Below are 19,884 nucleotides of genomic sequence, written 5' to 3' on the forward strand. Positions count from 1 at the left end.
TCCGACACTTTACCTCCGAAAGCTTAAGAGCTTCATTTCCAAATATTTCATCTTATTTCATCCTGTTCACCCTTCAAGAGAAGTCCTCAGGAGAAGAGTCAGCTTTAATCAAACTGCACTGATGGTGTGGGCTGGTGCAGAGTGAAGTGAGAAAACTCTGCGCTCATCCTACCTGGTGTATCTTCACAAAAGATTTTATGCTGAGTGTTTTTCATAAAACCCGCCTCACTCTAAACGTGTCTGTGTGGAATAGGCTGTTTTCTTGGGCTGTGTTAATGCTCCGGAGCTCCTTCAGAATTATTCCTTGTCATTAGTGAGCCCTCCTCAGACAGTTCTACAATATGCTGTCACTTTTTATTGTTTGTGTGCACAGATTTTTGTATTCAATCTAGGATGCAGAGTGAAGTTACACAACATTGTGTTCATCGTACCTGGTTTATCTGCAATGAAGATTTTATAGTCAGTGTTTTTCCTAAATGAAACCTAATTTGTTTTACTAGTGTTCACATTTATGGCTCATATACATATTTTAATAATTTATTTAGCTGGTATTATTTGTCATACATTGCATATCAGCTATGTGAGAAGTCTGTTAAGCAATCGACACAAATCAGACTCAAGTTGCAGTTCTGTGTACATGTTTCTACATACTCTTTTTTTTTCCCCATATAAAAGGTCACTAAAACCTTTACCTTTGACAACTGAAACACAGAAACATGTTCTTCTGAATACATTCCCTCAAGCTGATCTTGAGATATCATGGTCAAGAAAAACATATTTAACTTTGTGAGGCCACTGTGACCTTGACCTTTGATTACCAAGATGAAATCCAAGCTCAAGTGAATGTTTGTGCCAAAAGTGAAATAATTCCCTCAAGTCGTTTCAGAGATAATGCATTCATAGAATATTTTTGCTTTGTGGGGTCACAGTGACCTTGACCTTTTGCCAACACATTCTTTTCAAGTCATCCTTCAGTCCTATGTGCATGTTTGTGCCAGATGTGATGAAATTCCCTTAGGGCATTCCTGATGTATTGAGTTCAAAACAACACAATGCCATGTGACCAAAATGTTCAGTTCATCTATGAGTCAAAGTGAATGGCATTCCCTCAAATTTAAAAATATGTGCGTCACACTCACTGGGATGATGTTGTTGAAAACAAGCATTCTGACATGACATCAGGCTTTGAACTGACAATTATCGACAGATTAATTGATAGTAGAAATAACAGTGGAACCCGTAATTGAGACATTTTAATATGACTAGTAGCCACCCTGGGATCATAAGCAAACAGGTTTAGTCAGTAAAGATACACATGAAGAAAACAGTAATTTTTGTAACTTTTATTGTGAAAAATCAAACAGACTGCTAAGATCAATATATATTGATACAATGTTAATGGCCAGTAGTTCTGTTCAGCTGCAATTGGGATTTTTGAACAATGTTGTTGGTGATCTTCCGTTCATTCAGTCCATGGACAAAGATAGGTGACCAAACCTATGACTTAAAAAAACGGCCCTCTCTGAAGTCCTGATCATTATCTCGTGGTGTATACAAAGAAAAGACTTCTTTTTCTAAAACTGAAATAAGAAAACTAAAATACAAAACTTTGGTCTGCTTCTCTTCACTGGCTGCTTCCCAAATTCATTTCAGTCACAGAGGGCAGAAGGAAACAGCTGTTTAAAAACTCCAACGACGAAAAAAATCTACAAAAACAGGTTAACCTTGCTCCTATTGAAGAAAAATAATATCAACGTCATCAAAATAGGAAAGTTAGCCCAGTACTCACATTTTGTCAGTCGCTTATATAGTAGCTGAACCTCTGCTCCAAAGGCACGTCAGCTTTAACCTCCCTTACTCTCACATCATAGATATACAATGAGAACAACAGAACAAACACACTGACCTTAAATACGAAGTTAATCAGAAAAAAAAGAAAACAACTAGACAAGTTTGAGCATACTGTGCAACAGCGAACATTGACTAACCCCTCCCGGTCTAAACCCTCCAGATCAAATGTTCTCTTTCTGCAAAATCAAAACTTTACTGCCCAAAAAAACGCTACACTCTATCCTGTACTCTGTAGCTTGTGTATATGTAGGTATGTAATGTTTACTGTGTGTGTGCGTGTGTGTGTGTGCGTGTGTGTGTGTGTGTGTAGTGATGTAGTCTTCAGAAGGTGGTTGTCTTGGGACAGCGTTATGTGAGAGGAACTAAGGGCGGGCTAGTTTAGGTTCATGGGCCTTCATAGTCCCAACAGCGTCCTTCACTGCGTGATAGATGATGTTCTTCACCTGAGGAAGATGACAGGAAAAGTCTGTTAAAACGATGACAGACGTGGAAACAGCAATAACTCACATTCACTCAGGCTGGGGGCCGACTTCACTCTTTCAATACAAATGTAAACAAAACACTGTGTGTGACTTAATTTAACATCATTTTAATTTTTTATTTTCTACAATTCTATTTCTTATTTAAAGGTACTATATGTTACGTTCCGAAGAACCTTGTTATTAATGACACTGGTGGCCGTTAAGTCAACTTCAGGGAGTCGTAGGTATGGGTGAGTCACAACAGTGACATGTGACTGACTGGCATCATATTGGTCGATGATTTAATGAGGATTACATAATTTTTTTCAAAAACAAAATTGGCTTGAGAAACTGAAATGAAATGAATGAAGCAGACCAACCTGTAGCTTGTCTTCGTGGTTTGTATGAGTAGTGGACAGGTGTCTGAACTCCTGGGTCAGTCTGAAACAGTGCCTCACATGCTCAGGAGAAACAAAGTCCTCAGCCACCTTGATACAGCTGTACAGGTTGTGCACCTGGGAGGGAAGAGAAGAGAATGTAAAATATGTTGAGAAGAGAAGAAAACATGAACATGGACCTTGAATTAAGCATTTATAAGTAAAGACAGTTCTCTCATACTGACCTGGTGTGGTGCTCCAGCAGGAATGAATACAGCATCTCCTAAGAACTGTACAATGGCCCAGCCCTGGACGCCATATTCTTCATAGAGCCTGCGGCGGAGGACCTGGTCCAGGTACCAGCTCTGGTCGTGAATGGGGTCATGATCTGGAGGGTTTTCTTGACCCTGCTCCTCTCCCACCTGACACAGATATAGATTAACAACGGCATTATGCAGGTAATCCACATGAACCATACAACTGGAAAGCAGCTGATCTCTCTGATTTCTGTTTGTGCCTTGTAATTGATATGTGTTGACATGATGACGCAGGTAATGCACTGTTCAAATGCTGTAGTGACGGTGCAGCTTAAGAGATGAGACGTTGTTTTGAAAAGACGTGTGTCTGCTGACCTTGCGGAGCAGTTCTCTGATCTTTTCAGCATCTTTGGCAGCGTAGATGTGCCAGAGCGCTCCAGGTTTCTCTTTCCCCTCGTACACCCTCCGCTTCGTCATGTCATCCACATCACCCTCCTCGATGGTGGTCATGACCTCTGGAGGACAAAACATAAACAACAACGCACATATAAAGGGGAGCAATGGGGTCACTGGCCATGTCTCTTTGATGACAGGATTTTACAGAGGCCTCATTAAGTAGCTTTTGAGCTTCACATCATCACTGTAGCTGCTGTTTCAGCATAAACTAACTACGGTCATCTCATCATTTAAGTTCCATGGCTGACTAAATGAATTATACTGGTGGAGCAACAGTTGTTCTCAACTGGTGGCTCACGGCTCTGTAATAGGCCGCAGGTTGAGTGTAAGTGGACTGCGTGAAATTCAATTAAATTAACACTGTGCGGATGTGTAACCACATTCAACATTCAGAGGGAAATGGCCAAACCTGCGAGGAAGAATGGCTACTGGTGCCAGCACTGCTGACGTTAGTCACACTCAGCAAACACATCGTGCTATACTTTAACTGTTTTCTTAGTTTTAGACAAAATTTACATTTCTTTTAAACAGTGAACTTAGTCGTTAGAAACATTGGCAGGACTTGTGTTTCTATAGAGCTATTACAGAGCTATACTTTTTGAGATAGTTCAAATTTTAAATGCTGTTAGGGTTGTGATAAAAATATATGGATCCTGTAGCCGGACCAGTTGATAACCACTAGTGCGAAGAAAAGGACAATTTACAGACTACACAATTACATTTACTGACACAACAATCACATCCACAGGTTGATCAAACAGAGGAGCTACTGTCACACTACTGACTGAAGGAGTACTAACTACTTGTGTACTAAAATACAAGTTATTCAGAAAGATTATGAGTGGAAGCAAACACATTAATGACATGTGTGTACTTTCAGTAACCTTTGTCTTTCAGCAGCCAAATGTGATTTATTCTCAGTGATTCTCTTCACTATCGTTGTTTATGTGCAAAGAGATACCAGACGTTAACAGTGACTATGTTTACATGGACAGCAATATTCCCACTATTGAGCTTATTCAGAATAAGACATTATTTCAGTTATGATGTTTACATAATGTGCTAATAGAATATTCCATTCATATTCCTTTTTATATTTTACAGAGCATGATTATGACTTGCATCATAATGTCCACCACACCGTTACATTAAATGTTACTCTGTCAGTTTCAAACCCCAACCTGAAAGTTTGACGAATATATATGTTTTTATTCCACTCTTTACCGTTACCATTCTCTCATACACTTTGTGGGAGGTGGCTGGATTGAGATATTGCTATTTGTGATGATTGTACTGCTCCAAACTATAGGAAAGTTAAATGAGAACATATTTATAAAAAGGGGGTGGGGGGGTGTGTGTGTGGGTGGTGGTGGGGTGTGTGGGTGTGTGGTGGTGGTGGTGGGTTAGGGGGGTGTACGTCAACAGCATGCCTATGCTCAGACTCCGTGTCACTGTAATGAGTGAGGGGAAGCCATTGCGGATGCCAAAAATGCCCTTAGAAGAGAGCACAGCTGACCCTAAGCTGGCAGGAACTGAAGATACTCGCGCTGCTATATATATATATATATACTATGAGATCCTGGGTGATCTATGTCGATTCAAAGAATTCACATTACTGCACTAACCGAACCCGACAGCTACGCACATTTTACTCCAAGAGTGGATCTCCAAAGGCAAACAATAGAAATTCCAATGGTATCCGTTAATCAACTTAGGTGTTAACAAATTAAATCCTTAAATAGAAATAGAGAATGGGATAAATAAAATATGCCACAACAGATGGGTCCCTGTGCTTTGGCCCCTACTGTGCAGATAATAACATAAGGATAGGGTGGAGGAGTTTGGGTGGGGAGTTAGTCAAGAAGAAGGGCATGCTGCTGAAGTGATACAATTGAAAGTCTACAGACCTTTGTGTCCAGACAGATCTGCCTCTGTGAATGAGAAATGTTGCCACAATGTAAATGCGTGAGACCCACTGGAGGGTGTACTCAGGATCCTATCCAAGCCAATCAAGCCTGGAGCAACTAAAACAGTACAAGCATGATGGAAAACAGCTCTGATAATGTTCTGCATGATTGTTTACGAGAGAGAGATAGACGAAGGTCGAGTGAGTGTTATCCAATGCTTGAAATGTTTTAAATTTTTTATTCTATATTATACAGAATGTGTTTGGTATGAGAAAATAAATCAAATCATTTGCACGTTGTATTGTAAAAAAAAAAAAAAAAAAAAAACTTGTCTCTTGGGATGCAAGTAGTGTGATTTGATCACATTTAGTGGCTCAATTAATGTATTTGTGTCAGAGAAAAAGAGAGAGGAAGAGAAAGAGAGGTTGTGTTTACTGACCTTGCTCCTGGTCAGCATCTCCTTGAGGGATGCCAACATACACCATGACGTTGACAGCATCAGATACATCCAGATGAAGGTTAGTGGTTCCCACCTTTCTGTCTTCACTGGAGATTAAGCCTGGGGGAAGGCAAGGCAGTGAGAGAGAGAGAAGATGAAGACAAATAGAGTATACAATGGAGGAAGAGTGAGAAAGAGGTGAGACATTGAGGTGAGCTGACACTGGATGAAAAATTCAGCCAATCCTTCTTACCATAGGCGTTGTACATCTTAGGCCCGAGGTCAGGCCGCACAAAAAAGTTGGGCAGACGGGCAGCAAGGTTTAGACGACCGTCTCTTTTTGTGTACTCAGGCAAGGGGAGGTTATCCATCAGATCATCAAACCTGGGGAAGTATGACGAATAAATCAAATAAATTACTCTACAACTAAGCCCTATGAAACAAACTGAGTAGTAAAGGGGCTATACAAATACAATTTGATTGAAGTAGGATTAACAAATGTGTTTTGGAGACAAGTTAAAAAAATCCTGAAGCAAAACTCAGGATTAATGTCTTTGTTTAAACACAAAAACTTTTTTGTGTGTAATCTCTGATAATTATCTTTATTGTTTTATCGCCCAGCCCTACCTTCTAAGGATGACATATTATATGAAAAACCTATTTCTGGGTCCCTCACCTTGTGGGCATCATGTCCCTAAAGTCTTCACCTGGAGGCCAGTCCTTTAACTTCAACACCATGGGTTGACCTTCATTATCTTGCAGTCGCTCTACATTCACACAAAGCAAAACACAAATTAGTTATGACTGACATCAGAGAGAAATGGGCATTAAGATAACAGTCACAGGCAGATCAAGTCAAACAATTACATTTCTTTAAATGTATGTAAATATATTGGGGCCTCACTTTTGATGACCTGGAAACCATCCCAGAAGTCTCGCACCTTCACATCAGAGATGATGGCACAATTTCTACAGTTGACCAGGTCTACATCCTGATCTCCAAACTCTTCACTGAAGGCTTCAGGTCGCCACAAATTAGACTTCAGACGTTTATGTATCCCTGACACCAACACAGGCTGGACACATGGGAGAAGAGATTAGAGAGCAGACAGAGCAACAGAAGTCAACACAGGTAAGTTTCAACCAAAGTTTTTGCAACAGCCAACCATCATCCTTGTGTCATTCTTACTTGTCCCTGCTTCCAGCACTCTCTGAAGATCTTCCAGTTGTTGCCGTTGCTAGGATCTTGTAGGCAGAGGAGTCGTCCATCGCAGAGCCAGGAGTGCGAGGTATGTGGTTCTAAAACACTAAGGCCCATTACACCATCTTTGCGGCCCCCCATCGTAGAAAGCTCGCCACCTTCAGAGGCCCCAGTGCGACGGCCTTCTGCCTTTTTGGTCTCCACAACCGAGGCAATGATGTGATCGAGGAAGTTTGGGAGGCTGCTCTTCAGCTTGTCACTCTAAGAGACACAAGAGGGGCTTTTGTTACTCAGCTGTGTACTTGTATTTACACTTGAGTAATTTAAAGTAAAGGTAGAAATATTTCTACTCTGGCATATTCAAATTAAACAATTTGGTTAAATACAACCCCAGTAGATGGCAGTAACACAAATTGTATTCTGTTCAGTTATAACTAATCCTGCTGTATTTTCCCACAGTTGTAATAATATTATAAATAATAATAACTTTAATTATACAGTACTAAAAAACAATGTTATAAAGTGGCTTGAAAAGGTCTACAGCACTAGGACCGAGAAATTTCTAGTAAATCTAGACATTTAAAATAAATAAAACTTCATAAAATAGATCAAAAATATAAGATAAACACAAATAGGGTTAAAGACTGAATGGAATAATACATGTTATACTTACGCCTGCTGTGGTAAAGACGGAGGGGAATGGTACGCCACTCTCTCCAGGACCCTGGGGAAGTTTTCCTGGTCCAGAGTTGAGCAGATCCCGTAGACTGGACCCCTCAGGTTTGGACTGGGCCATGCTTGAGCCCAGTAGCAGGCTGTTAAATAGCTTAGGGCTAGAAGCAGATGGCTTTGACAGGGCACTGAGTGAGTCCAAACCAAAGGGAGGCCGGCTGTCTCGACTCATCATGGCCCGAAGTGAACCAGATTCTGGAAGAAAATGGTGATGCAACTTTGATAAAGATTTTGATGTGCTCAGATTACACTGACTCTTTATTGCCTTTTTCCTACTTACCCTTGGTGTCATCCTTGGCTTTCTGTGTGGCCAAGTCTGCCAGCCAGTGCAGAGCAGAGCTGTTGCCCTCTCCCGATGAGCGTGACTCCTTGGCAGAGGACTGTGCGAGGTTACAGGGGGAGGATGTACCACTGGTGGAGTTACTAGTACTGCCCACACTTTCCCCACCCCCACTGTCTGATGGTGCTGCTGTTTGTGTAGTTTCTGTTTTGATCGCTGACGCTTCTCCCTCTGATTTTGGAGTGGTGCCAATACCAGAAGCTGCAGCTATAAGGCCGCCGCCGCCGCTGCCGCCGCCACCACCACTACTCGTTGTAGACTGCAGAGACAAGCACAAGAAAATGTTAAAGCCTGTTTGATGGAGACATAAAAACTAAGAAAAAAGATTCTGTGGCACAACAGTACCTGTGAAACCCCATTGGGAGCAAAAGGGCGCACAAGAGGCTTGGTGTGTCGACTGGTACATGGACAATTGGCCTTAATACCCCACTTGCCTCTTGCTGAATGCACCATGTCCCCTATGTTGTATAGAGCTAAAAGAGAATGACAATTAAATCAATCATTGCAGCTCCATTTCATATTAAATACTTGATGCTCAGGATTTATGATTCTTTCATAAAGTAAATGTTACCTGTCCCAGGTATAATCTGCGTAGGCATGAGGTTCTGTGGCTCATGAGGTTGACCTTTAGCACATTTCAACCAAGAGAAAACCTCGTCCTCTGGAACTTCATCCACATCTAAAGGAAAGAAAATATCGACATGTGTTTCCAATGACCAAACCTCAAAACATTACAGCAAGTACCAAGCTAGTCAATGCTAGACAGTTCAAACTGGGGGGGGGGGGTTGAAATTTGAGGTGGGCACCTTTTCACACAGTGGACTTAGTGTTGAGAGTTTTAAAGAACACATCACAAAATTATATTCAACCAAGCAGTGGTATTATAGTAATATGATTTCATTATTTGTTTTTACACGTGCCACGCACAGACTTGCACACATGCAGGTGATGAGTTCCAGCAAGGAAGCTGTGAACGGACAAACGCAACACTGAGGATTGGCTTGGTTGTCCTCAGCATCTGAAGGCAGCACCAAAAACTTATACCAAAAAAACGTATTTTGTGTGATTGATCAGTTCTTTTTATGAATCGATATCAAATCATTCAAATGGAGATCATTTTAAATCAAAGAAATGTTTTTTTATTAACACAGCCTTGTGTCCAATTTAGAAATCTGGACATTCTGAGGGGGGGGGATGAAATAAACGTGATTGGCAGATTCAAATGACACAGAATAAAGTTGGCCAATTGGGTGGGCTGAATGAAACATGTTCATTTAACACAGCAATAATGTAGGGAACTGGATAAAGATCTCCAAGTGTCACTGTATTAACTCACCCTCCCTTGGCCTGTTCCTGCGAAGCCGATAGCAGTCCAGACAAACTCCAAAGCCACACTTGCGGCACACCCAGTGGATGTTAAAGAGGGTGGTCTCACACACATCACACATTTCTCTGACGCCTCGCACAGCTCGTTTCCATGCCACTTTCTCTGAAGGGTAGGAAAAGACAAAAAAACAATTACATACATCTGAGAGGTTGAGTGTTGAGACAAAAAGATTGAATGTGACCACAAAGAGCAGATTGATGCCTATATACTTACGGTGAGGTTCCACCATCATCATCGCCTCCTTCTCAGACATGACCAACTGGCAGAACTGGTCTCCCACATTGGCCAGGATGTACTTGGAGGTATCAAGGTCCAGTCCCTCTTGAACAGCTGGTGCAGGTAGCCACAAACTCATAGCCATGGAATCACTCTGCTGAGGGCTCAGGAAGCCTTCCACGCGCAGCACACCTTTACGAGTGAAAGCCAACCTAGACACAGGTTTAAAAAAAAAATTTGGTAAACAGATCTATTTTTGAAATTAGAACATCCTCTATTCTCATAACTTTCTTTCATGACACAAAAAAAAAATACTACACACCTTCTGAAGTGGAAGAAACGACAAGCTACATTTGGGTCATCATCATCATCGCTATCTTCATCCGTATTCCGATATTTACGGTAACGCTCCAGGCGGCACTCACGGCATTTGTGCAAGTGAGGGGCTACATTGATGCACGAACCATCCTGGAGAAAGGACTCACCAGACTGCTTCAGGCGACGCACCTTACTCTGGTCTTTTAACACAGACTGGCCCACTGAAGGACACAATTTAGTGTTAGTTCAGATGCTCAGTTTGTACCAAAGAATACAAAGGTCCTCAAGAGTGGACAGGTCTTACCTTTGAAAGGCTTGTTACGTGGACGGCTCTTAGAAGCCCCTTGGACTTTAGTTTTCTGCATCATGGCAACATCCTTGGTGGGGAGTGGTGGGACTTGGCCTTTCTCTGGGCCATCCTCATTCTCACTCAGATCTGACAGGTCACTGTTGCTGCTGGAATCAGAGTCACGTTTCGATGCTTGGCCTCTTTCCTCCAGGGTAAACTTCTGAGACTGGCTCTGTTCAAACGACACAGGCTCTTCTTCCATTCCACCGGGGATGCTTCCAAACATTCGGCAGCCTGAGGTGGATGAAGGCATCTCCGCAGCCTCTTGCTCCTCCTTGGTCAAAGCCCCTTCACTATGTGACTTCTGAGATGAGGCTGGCGCTTGAGTGGAGGAAGAGCTGGGTGAAGCAGCTGCCGAGAGTGATGGGAAAGAGGAAGACAGAATCCCCTTAGGTGGCTCTGCCATAGTGAACAGGTTCGGCTTGCTGTCCAAGGCAGGACCCAGGGTCTGGGGCTCAGCCCCACTGAGTCCAGCAAACGGTATGTGGGAGGTTTTGTCTCCATATGCCAGGAATGGATTGGTGGGCTCTTTGGAGGCTTGCAGAAAAAGGTTCTGGTGGCTATCAGAAGAAGTAAAACTGGACTGCAGGCCTAAACCCCCCGTGGAAGTTCCATTATTACTGCTCTTCTTAGAAGCACTTTGGGCTCCAGGGGCTGCCGTCAGACCACCAATACTTATACTAGAGCCTCTTCCTCCTGAAGAGCCGCTGACGCCCTGGAAGGCTGATGACGGTTTGTTGAGTACACCATTTCCTGTTGGATGGGTCTCAGGCACTTTGGGCGGGTTGGAATTTTTCAGCCCTTCGGTGGAGGTTGCAGGCTTGAAAAGGCTTGGGGGCTCTTTACTCAGGCTCTCCGACACTGTGGTGAAGTAATTGGTGTCCTTGGATTGGGTCTGACCAGACGTTAGGCTCTGGCCAGAGCCAGAATTCTGGGTCATGCACTGGAAAAACAAGTTTTGGTCTTGCTGGGACTGAGTCTCATTCTTTGCACCACCAAAGCCAAAACCAAAGGGTCTGGAAGTGTCCTGGGGGGTTGTGGTAGGGGTCGGAGCTCCATTGGTCTGAGAGGTAGCATCTCCAAATACAGGAGCAGCTGGAGCAGCCTGGGGCAAACGAAAACCCACAGCCGTTTTCGACCCCTAAGTAACAAAACAATAAGTCAACATTTATTAATTACAGAAATAACGACATCAAATAATGATGCTGACAGTACTGATCACTGATTGTCTTACCTCAGTCAGGCTTCCCCAGGCGGGAGCTTTAGAACTAAAACCAACAGAGGCAGAAAGTGCCACACTAGGGCCACTGTCATGTGACCAAGAAATGGTGACAGGGCCCGGGGAAACAAGAGCAGCTGTTTTGGAAAAGGGTGACTGGGAGGCCTCCTCTCGGTCTGGCTGGGGGGATGGGGAGGCCTTGGGGGCAGGAGCACCAGGGACCAGGCTTGGCATCTGACCTAATGAAGGGAAAGATGTGGTGGAGAAGGGAGAGGGGGCTGGTTTGAGGGGGGGAGGAGTGGGGGTGTGAGAAACAGTGGTGGTGGAGTCTGCTGCCCCTTGTGTGGTTAGTGAGCGGCCGTTTTCTTTGACGTGGGCTGGATATCGAGGAGGGGTAGCATTTGATTGGTCCATCTCAGGTGGGGAACTTGTATTGGGGGATGACACCCTGCCCTGAGCGAAGGTTCCGTCTGAAGAGCCCCCGTTTTTGGTTGTGCTGCTGACTCTTTCACCAGAGTCCCCAACCCAGATCCCCATCGCTTCCGCGGGGGTTTTGTTGGAATCGACACAGTTTTGTGCGTTAGCTCCCGCGTCGCCAGCTCCTTTAAAACGTTTCAAGTTCAAGTCATCCTCACCTTCGGAGGCAGTCCTACGTCTACGTCCACTATCACCCTTTATTGTTTCACTGTCCTTCCTTCGCCGACCATTCTTACCAAGCTAAAAGGGAAGAACATTTAAGAAGAAATTCCATAAATAGATTTTTAAACAGTTTAAGGTGAAAATACTCAAACAATTTTAACAAATATTCAGGAGAGTGTAAACAGTATAGTCTGATTTATGACAAACTTACTTCCCCCTCTGCCAGCATGACATGGATCACACGAGGATCTACAATCTGATTCTCTTTTCCCTATGGCAAAATAAGTTTGATTTTAGTGGCATCCTCTCACACTGTGACAAAGATGTGCTCACTCAAAACATATGAGTCATTTACCTTATCCAAGGTAATCTCCATAATGTGTGAAATAGGGTCGTGCTGTGAGACAAGTCCTGAGGCCCAGCACTCCTCAAACTCTGGCTGGTACACAAGAACCCTGCGTCCTTGAATAGTGTATGAACCTGAGCAACAGTGACAAAAGGTACAAGTTACATTCACACTTAATCAAAACAGATGCAGGGTATGTACAACAGATGGTACACTAGATGATATTTCAATTAGGGGTGATTAGTTTTGCTTAAAGACAGCATCTAGTCCATTGCCCAATGAGACACCTACTGCAACAGGCTGCTTTGGTATGTGCAACCTTGTCACATGTTTCAGTTATTGATAAGTGTTTAAAGATTTTAATTTACTTTGTTTAAAGATTTAGAATACTGAAAATTTATAAATATTTGGTATTAAAATCAGTATCTGCGTCAATAACACTGTGTTTTAAGCCAAAAGTCCAGACCAAAAGTACGGGATGACACCACAGGAGCAGCATAGAGGCATTTAATGTTTTTTCCTGTTGTTTTTTACGTTTCAAGAATCGATCTCCAGTTACTTGAATTGTATTGGATTTGGCTGCAACTCTGTTTACCCCTGAGAATTTAAATTTTTCTGTGAAATATCCCTTTAAGACAAGACACTTAAGAGAGGCACAAAGGTAGAAAAAGAAAACAACATAAACACTGGCTGAATGTGGCGTCTTACCCTTCCTGAAGATCTCCTGCAGTTCAAAGTCAGTGCGCCAGCTGGAGATGGCAGCCTGCAGTGAGGGCTGCTCCAACAGTAAAGGGTGTCTTATGTCTTTATCAACCTGTACAAGGACACAGTGCTCACTACACAGCAATAATCTGGAATGAAAACTTCACACTAGAGTATAGCATGAGAGAACTAACAGACACTGTTGTTAATATTTAATAGATTTTCAATGACAGATTTATCATATCAAGAGTTATGTCAAATGTTCAGTATAATATCTGTGAATCAACTAGCTGGTTTAAAATTACTAAAAGTTAAAGCACTAAGAGAAACATACACACCTCAAACCTCTGGATAGTTTTGTTATCGGGGAGGAACTCAAAATTCTTGTTTCCAAAATACTCCACAGGAACCAATGAACCTAAACCCACTCTATCCACAAGTGAGCGGAAGACCTGAGGAAAAATACAACACCATTTAATTCTCTGAACATGTAGAAAAATACTCAACAGGGCTGAATTTTATTTTTTTTCCCTCGAAATATTATCAAAATCACAATATGGCCACACATGATCATTAAAAAAATGTCCAGCAAAAGCTTAATTCAGAAATTCTCACTAAAATTGTCCCTCAGAAAAACAAGTGCAACATCTGTCAAATAATTGCTCAAAGTGATATTCAGCTCCAACACTTAATATCTGTTTTGGACTCAGTAATCTTTTCCTTCTGCTCATAATACCAATATGAATACATTAACTGAAGCATTGTGAGCCCAGACTCGGTTTGGAAGGCCTGAGAAGTGAAAGGCGTCTTTCACCAACATTGGGGTCTGGCACAAAGTGGGAAAATTCCATGTGAAATTTCATTTTGAAAGAAATCTCAATGACCTGGAAATTCAAATTTGTGTATTCAATTCATCCGCAGTTTTTTAGATTTTTTCCCCCAACATATAATTATCATCCAATATGCATTAAAATATCAGAATGCAAATGCAATTTTTTGTGACATGTTTCACAGGTCTATCTTCAATTTTATTTTCCTTGTCAGGGGGATGTACAGTTGCCTTCGACTGGCCTCGATCAGCAAGTTCAGGGGAGTAAAAAAAAAAGTGCTTTTTCCTGACAGCAGTGGTTGGTCTTGTGCTGACACCCCACTTCAACAACTGGTACACACTTTGTGTATGACGCAGACATTCTTGCTCCCATCCACTGTCTAACTGTTTACTCACCAGAGCAGGCCAGGCAGCGGATGATGCTGGGGCTCCAGTAGTCCCACTGCCGTCACTCCGATTGGCCCAAACGACAGAGTCTTCTACCAACACACCTTTCACCCCTTCATCATACACCTGCACCCAGGAACACCGCTGCGAAGCATTCTCAAACTCCACGAATACCTACAGTCAGAAACACAGAGAGAACAGAACGTCAACATAGATATTTTATAGACAACTGCTGTAGTGGAGTTCACATTCAAGTAACTCTAGCAAATAAAATCATTTAAAAAAATATAGTACATGGTGGAAATATGTGCAGCATTATCCGGGTAACATGAGACACTTTTCTTAAACAAAAAAAACTTGAGAGAATTGTTGTAATTGTACGGGTCAACTATCACAGTATTGCTTGTGTGTAGCAACAGCCCCTCAGAGACGGCATTTCAAAACAATGATAATACTTGTTTAGCACTCACTTTTTTAAAATGACAATAATAGAAAAGTATCCAAATATTTCATTATGTAAATCTCTATTTTCTCTGTAAACTTTTCTTCTACTTGTGCACATTTATTACAAATCAGACTTCAGAGTAGCCCTGCAGAGCAAGCGTAAAACACACTTCATCTTTATAAGAGCTGGATGTGACAGACAGACTCACATTACCAGGCCCTCTGGTAGGATTACAAGGAAGGAGTGCCTGTTAATCATTAATTGTCTAGATACTTTGGAGAAGAAAAAGTTGATGATTAAATGGGCTAAAATGGCTATTTAAAAAAGCCAACACTCAAATCATGGCATCAAACACAGAATACATTGTTGCTGACTTGGTGAAATAAAAGAATACGTTCACTGTGATATATCATATGCACACACTAGGGAAGCTCTACGTAATCGTGAATGGAAATGTCTCAGTTGGAGGTATCTTTGTTTTTATAATTGTAATTTTTCATAATCATTCTCCATGATTTATCTATAACCCTGTCTCCCTATGGAAGATGCTTTTCTTATTCATGATCTTTTCTGTGACAAAAAAACCCCAATAAAACTGCATCAATTACCAATGTATGAGCCGACTGAACAATAAAACTAATTTGCCAATGTTTCCAAACACAATGAAATGCACATGGTAAACTTCACTTCCCTCCTCCTCTCACGCACTGTGTGACATTTGTACCACTGACGTCCTCACACAATCCAAAGACACCTCCCATTTGTCTGTGTTGTAAAGTTGATTGTGGAGGTGTATCACTTTGTGGACTTCAGTGAAGTAAAACACCACAGACAGTGCAGAGGATATTGACGGCAGCTGTTCAATGTGAATGTGAGACAAGCTATGAGAAACAGACCGGGCTGCTATCACAGTGCCTGACTCCCTCCCGGTCGCTGCTTCTGGATAAATCCTATTTTTTTAGAGTCAGGGTGGAGAATTTCATGGAGTGTTATTGATTAACACAACTGATGTAGCTAACTAGCCAATTACCCACCTGCCTAGATTCAAAAGGAAAGAGGAAAAGGAGCTGTGGAGTGAGTCCGAGAGAGAACATAAATCTATGCAGAAAGTTGGGTTAATGAATGTTCCGCTGGTTACTTGTGCTAAAAGCGAAAGGTTCCAGAGAAATGGTTGAACAGAGGTCTGTAGTGCACATGCCACCACCAAGACCCAACTGTCCTCTTAATTCAATCAAGTTGCAACAAATGTCACACAGCAGTTCCCTATTGTATATATAAATATATATATAAATATATATACCTTCATCATATATAAATACCTTAATCAAAGTCCATGAATTATTCCTTTAGAATTTGGTCAAATTGTCCAAAAATGCAACATTAACAAAAGTGAAAATAAGAACATTTTAGAATTGCCCCTTAGTCCAGATCTAGGCCAAAATTTAGTTCAGTTCAGTAGTTTTTACATAATCCTGCTGCAAAAAATAAACAACAAACGAGCAGGGGCATGAACATTAACCTCTTTGCAGAGGTATCATCAAGCCAACTGCTGAACCTTCAGGTACGGATTTTCTCCTTTTTCCCACAATTCAAAGGGACTTTCTTACCTCTAGTGTCTATGTAACTATGCATATAGTTGTTTACAGATCTTCTGTCTACAACCTAATAAAATGTTATAAATACATTTCTTTTTATGGTGAAGACAGCTCTGAGAAAATACTTTTCTAGAAAAAAAATGTACATCAATATCACGTTCTGCGAACTGGGTCTTCAATAATAGCTATTATTTACATATTTCTTCAGTATAGTTATTTATACTACTATTATTGTATTGGTGTGCCAGCAGCTGGAAATAAACAGGTTAACTAGAAGGACACTCTGACAGCGCACACTTCCACCAAAGCTGATTGGCCAAAGTATTACATCCACATTACTATTCTCTTCATAAACCACAGAATCTAGATTCCCAATAAGTCGTCTTTAAAAATCAAGACATTCACTACTTTTGAGGGTTTCACTCTACACATTCCACTTGGCAGGTTGAGAGCAGGTCACATTCGGGAGAGTGGTGGGAAAAGGGAGGTCATGTAGACGTATAATCCATCTTCATTTTCTTCATCCAAAACTGGAATGAGTAAAGATGACTCTATATACGATGTAAAAACAGCCCAAAAAACTTGAAATAGTCTTACGTGTCTTTATTTTGTTTGTAATAGTGAAAATTGGTTTGTGAGTAGAAGACAAAGCCTGTTTTTAACTCTGTCCATTTGTCACTGTACCTCCCCACCTGAGGATCAAAGACCTCGGTATGACTGTATCAGGGTTCAAAATGTCAGCAGAACACAAGAACCAATTGGTCCAACAACAAGACATGTTTAATCCTCTGCCCCAATGTTTATATCACTGACGGATCATCAGCAAATATCTATTTTGTTGAAGGCTCAACAGAGAACCAGTCAGATGTTCACCTTCCTGCCTTTGAAGTGGGATAGTTATGCTTGATTTTAACAGTGGGGTTCAATTCTGCAAAAACTCACAGGACCATCAGATTGTTCTGCTGGAGCTGCCTTTAAATCCCGTGATTTTATTCATTTAAGTCACGGATAAATCTAGCATGCGTGATTTATTATTATCAATCTAGTAACCTGCATTGTAGCTGTTCAGTGACAGCCTCTCTATGGGTCAATCACCGCCCCATTTTAGGCAAATCTCCCTGCACTCCAAACTACACAAAGCTTGAATGAGGGTAAAATGTTTGATGATTTAAAGTTTGAGTTGAATCAGAAAGTTTAGCGTTAGTCTGAACATCTGACGACCTGCACCCGAAAGTTAAGTCGAACAAATTGCTAGTTTCCCTTCATATGAACGTGTGCGGCCTTTAACTCGACTGACAAGCTAACGCTGATCTTCGCTGCTGCTTTCCACCGATTTATAACAATGTTGTGACGGCTACATTTCCTCTAACACGTGTGGACTCCAGCATTTATCGCTACGGGGCGATGATTCATGTTGCTGGAGCTGAATGTCATTCGTCAAGAGGCAAAAGAGCTAACAAAGCAAAGGCCACAAAATCCTCGGCCTCGATTTTAGCTTCGCCTCACTGCCTGCGACTTGTAACTAGCTGATTTATGTACGAGCTAACGTTACCAGCCGATAAACCCACCGACAGCAGCGGCGCAAAATTGAACTCAATGCGGCGGAAAGACATACTGAATGTCTAGCGCACAGTTTGAATAGTTGTAATCGAGTATTTCACCATGAAGTGCGGCATCGTTTGTATGTAAACACTGACCGTCAGTCCTGCAGCAGAGCTTGTTGTTGTCGCCTCCGCTTCGCTAACCTCCGGGGCGGCCAGGCCGATAACGCTCACTGCCCGCACCGTCCCCCGGAGCCAGGCAGCTTGCTCCGGCTCGGGTCCACTCGCGGGCGTGCCGTCGTCGAGGAGCAAGAGCAGACGCTTCCCTATCAGTTCGAGGGAGTCCCCCATGGTTTGCTCGCAAGCTAGCTGCCCTCCGCGAGCTACCGTCAAACAGTGGAACTTCTCCGCCCGGGATGGGAACTCAAGAGCGGAACAAGACGAGCAGAAAACGGCGGCGACTTCCAATCCGACGTTAGCGCGAGAGGGGTCGTCTCACCCGGTGCATCCGCGGGCACGAAGCGGCGGACCGAGCCACGCCAGGAGGTCACGTAGTCGAGATGTTATTGTCCTCCGTGCTAACGCAACTCTCCTGCTCTGTCCGCCATTGAGCGCTGCAACAATCAAACGCACTCCTCGTCGACAGGCAGCACTGCGGAGGCACACAGCGAGTGTGCGCGGCGACAGCGACCTCTAGTGACGGGCCCGAGCAGCGCGGCCTCACCGCTGTGGGACGCTTTGTTTTGTTGGGGTTTTTTCTGCAGGATTTTCCGCAGCAGAGGCGGAACTCTCGTCTCTGAGAGGAAAAGTTCAACGGTGTCACCATCGATACACTTGTTTTGAAGATCTGAACAGAGCTGGCGTTCTTTTCTATTTTTGCCTCAGCACATGAGGGTTTTCTTCATAATTGTATTCTCACAATTGGAGTTTAAAATCGACTAATTTGCACACTGCACGTTCATTTATACACTGGTTTATGTCGAATAAGCTTATGTCAGATTTCCATCTTAAACGTCCTTTTTATTTTCTAAATAGGTATTTCTCACTCCACGTTTGCAGTCTGTGTAGCTACTGCTTAGTTAAATTAATCACAAGTTGAAATGTCCCTCAGTTTGGGAGGCTCGCCACCTCTCCTGCACACCTTTCCGGTGGAAATCAGTCTCCTGTTCCAGATTTTAAAACATTTTATAGTTTAAACATTTAAACAACACCGTAACAGAAAATACAAACTACAAAGTATAATGAAGCAGGTAAAAAAAATTATTCTAACGTAATTAAAAGTGACATAGCCCGCCTATAGTGAAATAATAATAGTAATAATAAAACTTATAACAATCATAGTCATAATCATTACCATTATAATTATCATTGTTATTATTATTATTGTTGTTGATGTCGTCATCTATAGTAGTAGTGGTAATTGTCGTGACAGTAGTGGTACTGGAGATGTTGATCATGACCACTAGACGGTGCTATACTGACACAAACTTGAGCACTGAGGGGATGTTCGTCTAGTTTAATGACCCGTCACACACCACGATTAAAGCATGAAGCACTGGGCTACCAAGTCGCAGGACAGGGAGGAGAATACATATAATTTTCATCTATAAATAAGTAACTTCTATTTTGGTGAGTGCAAGGCAACATAACCTTTTCATACTGTGATATTTACAGCTGTGTACTTTCTGCTCTCAGGCTGAGAGAGTTTAAATAAAGAGAGGTCAATACAAGTTGAATTGTATAACTGGAACGGTGCAAATCGTAAATGTCATTTGGCCTTACAAGAGTTCTACATTCAAACTTTGCTTTTGCACCAAACATACTGCAAATCAAAAGCCATTCGGGGTAACACATTAGCACAGATGTCTTCCGACTGAAAAACACCACCAT

General features: G+C 42.2%; 1 protein-coding gene across 2 annotated transcripts; it reads right to left on the reverse strand.

Annotated features, from left to right (window-relative positions):
* Window positions 1–1,328: 1,328 nt before the first annotated feature.
* On the reverse strand, window positions 1,329–18,675 carry kdm3b (lysine (K)-specific demethylase 3B). Of its 2 annotated transcripts, XM_020102455.2 has the most exons (25): window positions 18,151–18,675; window positions 14,423–14,587; window positions 13,536–13,649; window positions 13,204–13,309; window positions 12,505–12,629; window positions 12,361–12,420; window positions 11,526–12,227; window positions 10,247–11,432; window positions 9,947–10,163; window positions 9,622–9,836; window positions 9,358–9,510; window positions 8,593–8,700; window positions 8,367–8,494; window positions 7,962–8,280; window positions 7,623–7,876; window positions 6,938–7,210; window positions 6,653–6,824; window positions 6,425–6,515; window positions 6,002–6,132; window positions 5,749–5,868; window positions 5,310–5,333; window positions 3,322–3,461; window positions 2,935–3,111; window positions 2,693–2,827; window positions 1,329–2,294 (listed from the first exon to the last, which is right to left on the reverse strand). In XM_020102455.2, exons 1-25 carry the CDS (start codon window positions 18,343–18,345, stop codon window positions 2,214–2,216), a joined length of 5,391 nt encoding a protein of 1,796 aa, XP_019958014.2. In that variant the 5' UTR covers window positions 18,346–18,675; the 3' UTR covers window positions 1,329–2,213. The 2 variants fall into 2 exon arrangements, with proteins under 2 accessions (XP_019958014.2, XP_019958141.2); XM_020102582.2 differs by lacking the exon at window positions 5,310–5,333 and having other exon boundaries at window positions 18,151–18,663.
* Between the last annotated feature and the right edge of the window lie 1,209 nt (window positions 18,676–19,884).

Source organism: Paralichthys olivaceus, chromosome 9, assembly GCF_024713975.1.
Source record: "Paralichthys olivaceus isolate ysfri-2021 chromosome 9, ASM2471397v2, whole genome shotgun sequence".
Lineage (NCBI taxonomy): Eukaryota > Metazoa > Chordata > Actinopteri > Pleuronectiformes > Paralichthyidae > Paralichthys > Paralichthys olivaceus.

What these genes read in the sequence shown, in the direction of transcription:
- kdm3b (XM_020102455.2), bottom strand. Translation starts at nt 18,345, where the DNA reads ATGGGGGACTCCCTCGAACTGATAGGGAAGCGTCTGCTCTTGCTCCTC. An exon ending in GATGATGGTGGAACCTCACC is followed by an intron (nt 9,511 to 9,621) that starts GTAAGTATATAG and finishes CCTACCCTTCAG; the next exon opens with AGAAAGTGGCATGGAAACGA. An exon ending in ACCACGAAGACAAGCTACAG is followed by an intron (nt 2,295 to 2,692) that starts GTTGGTCTGCTT and finishes CATCTTCCTCAG; the next exon opens with GTGAAGAACATCATCTATCA.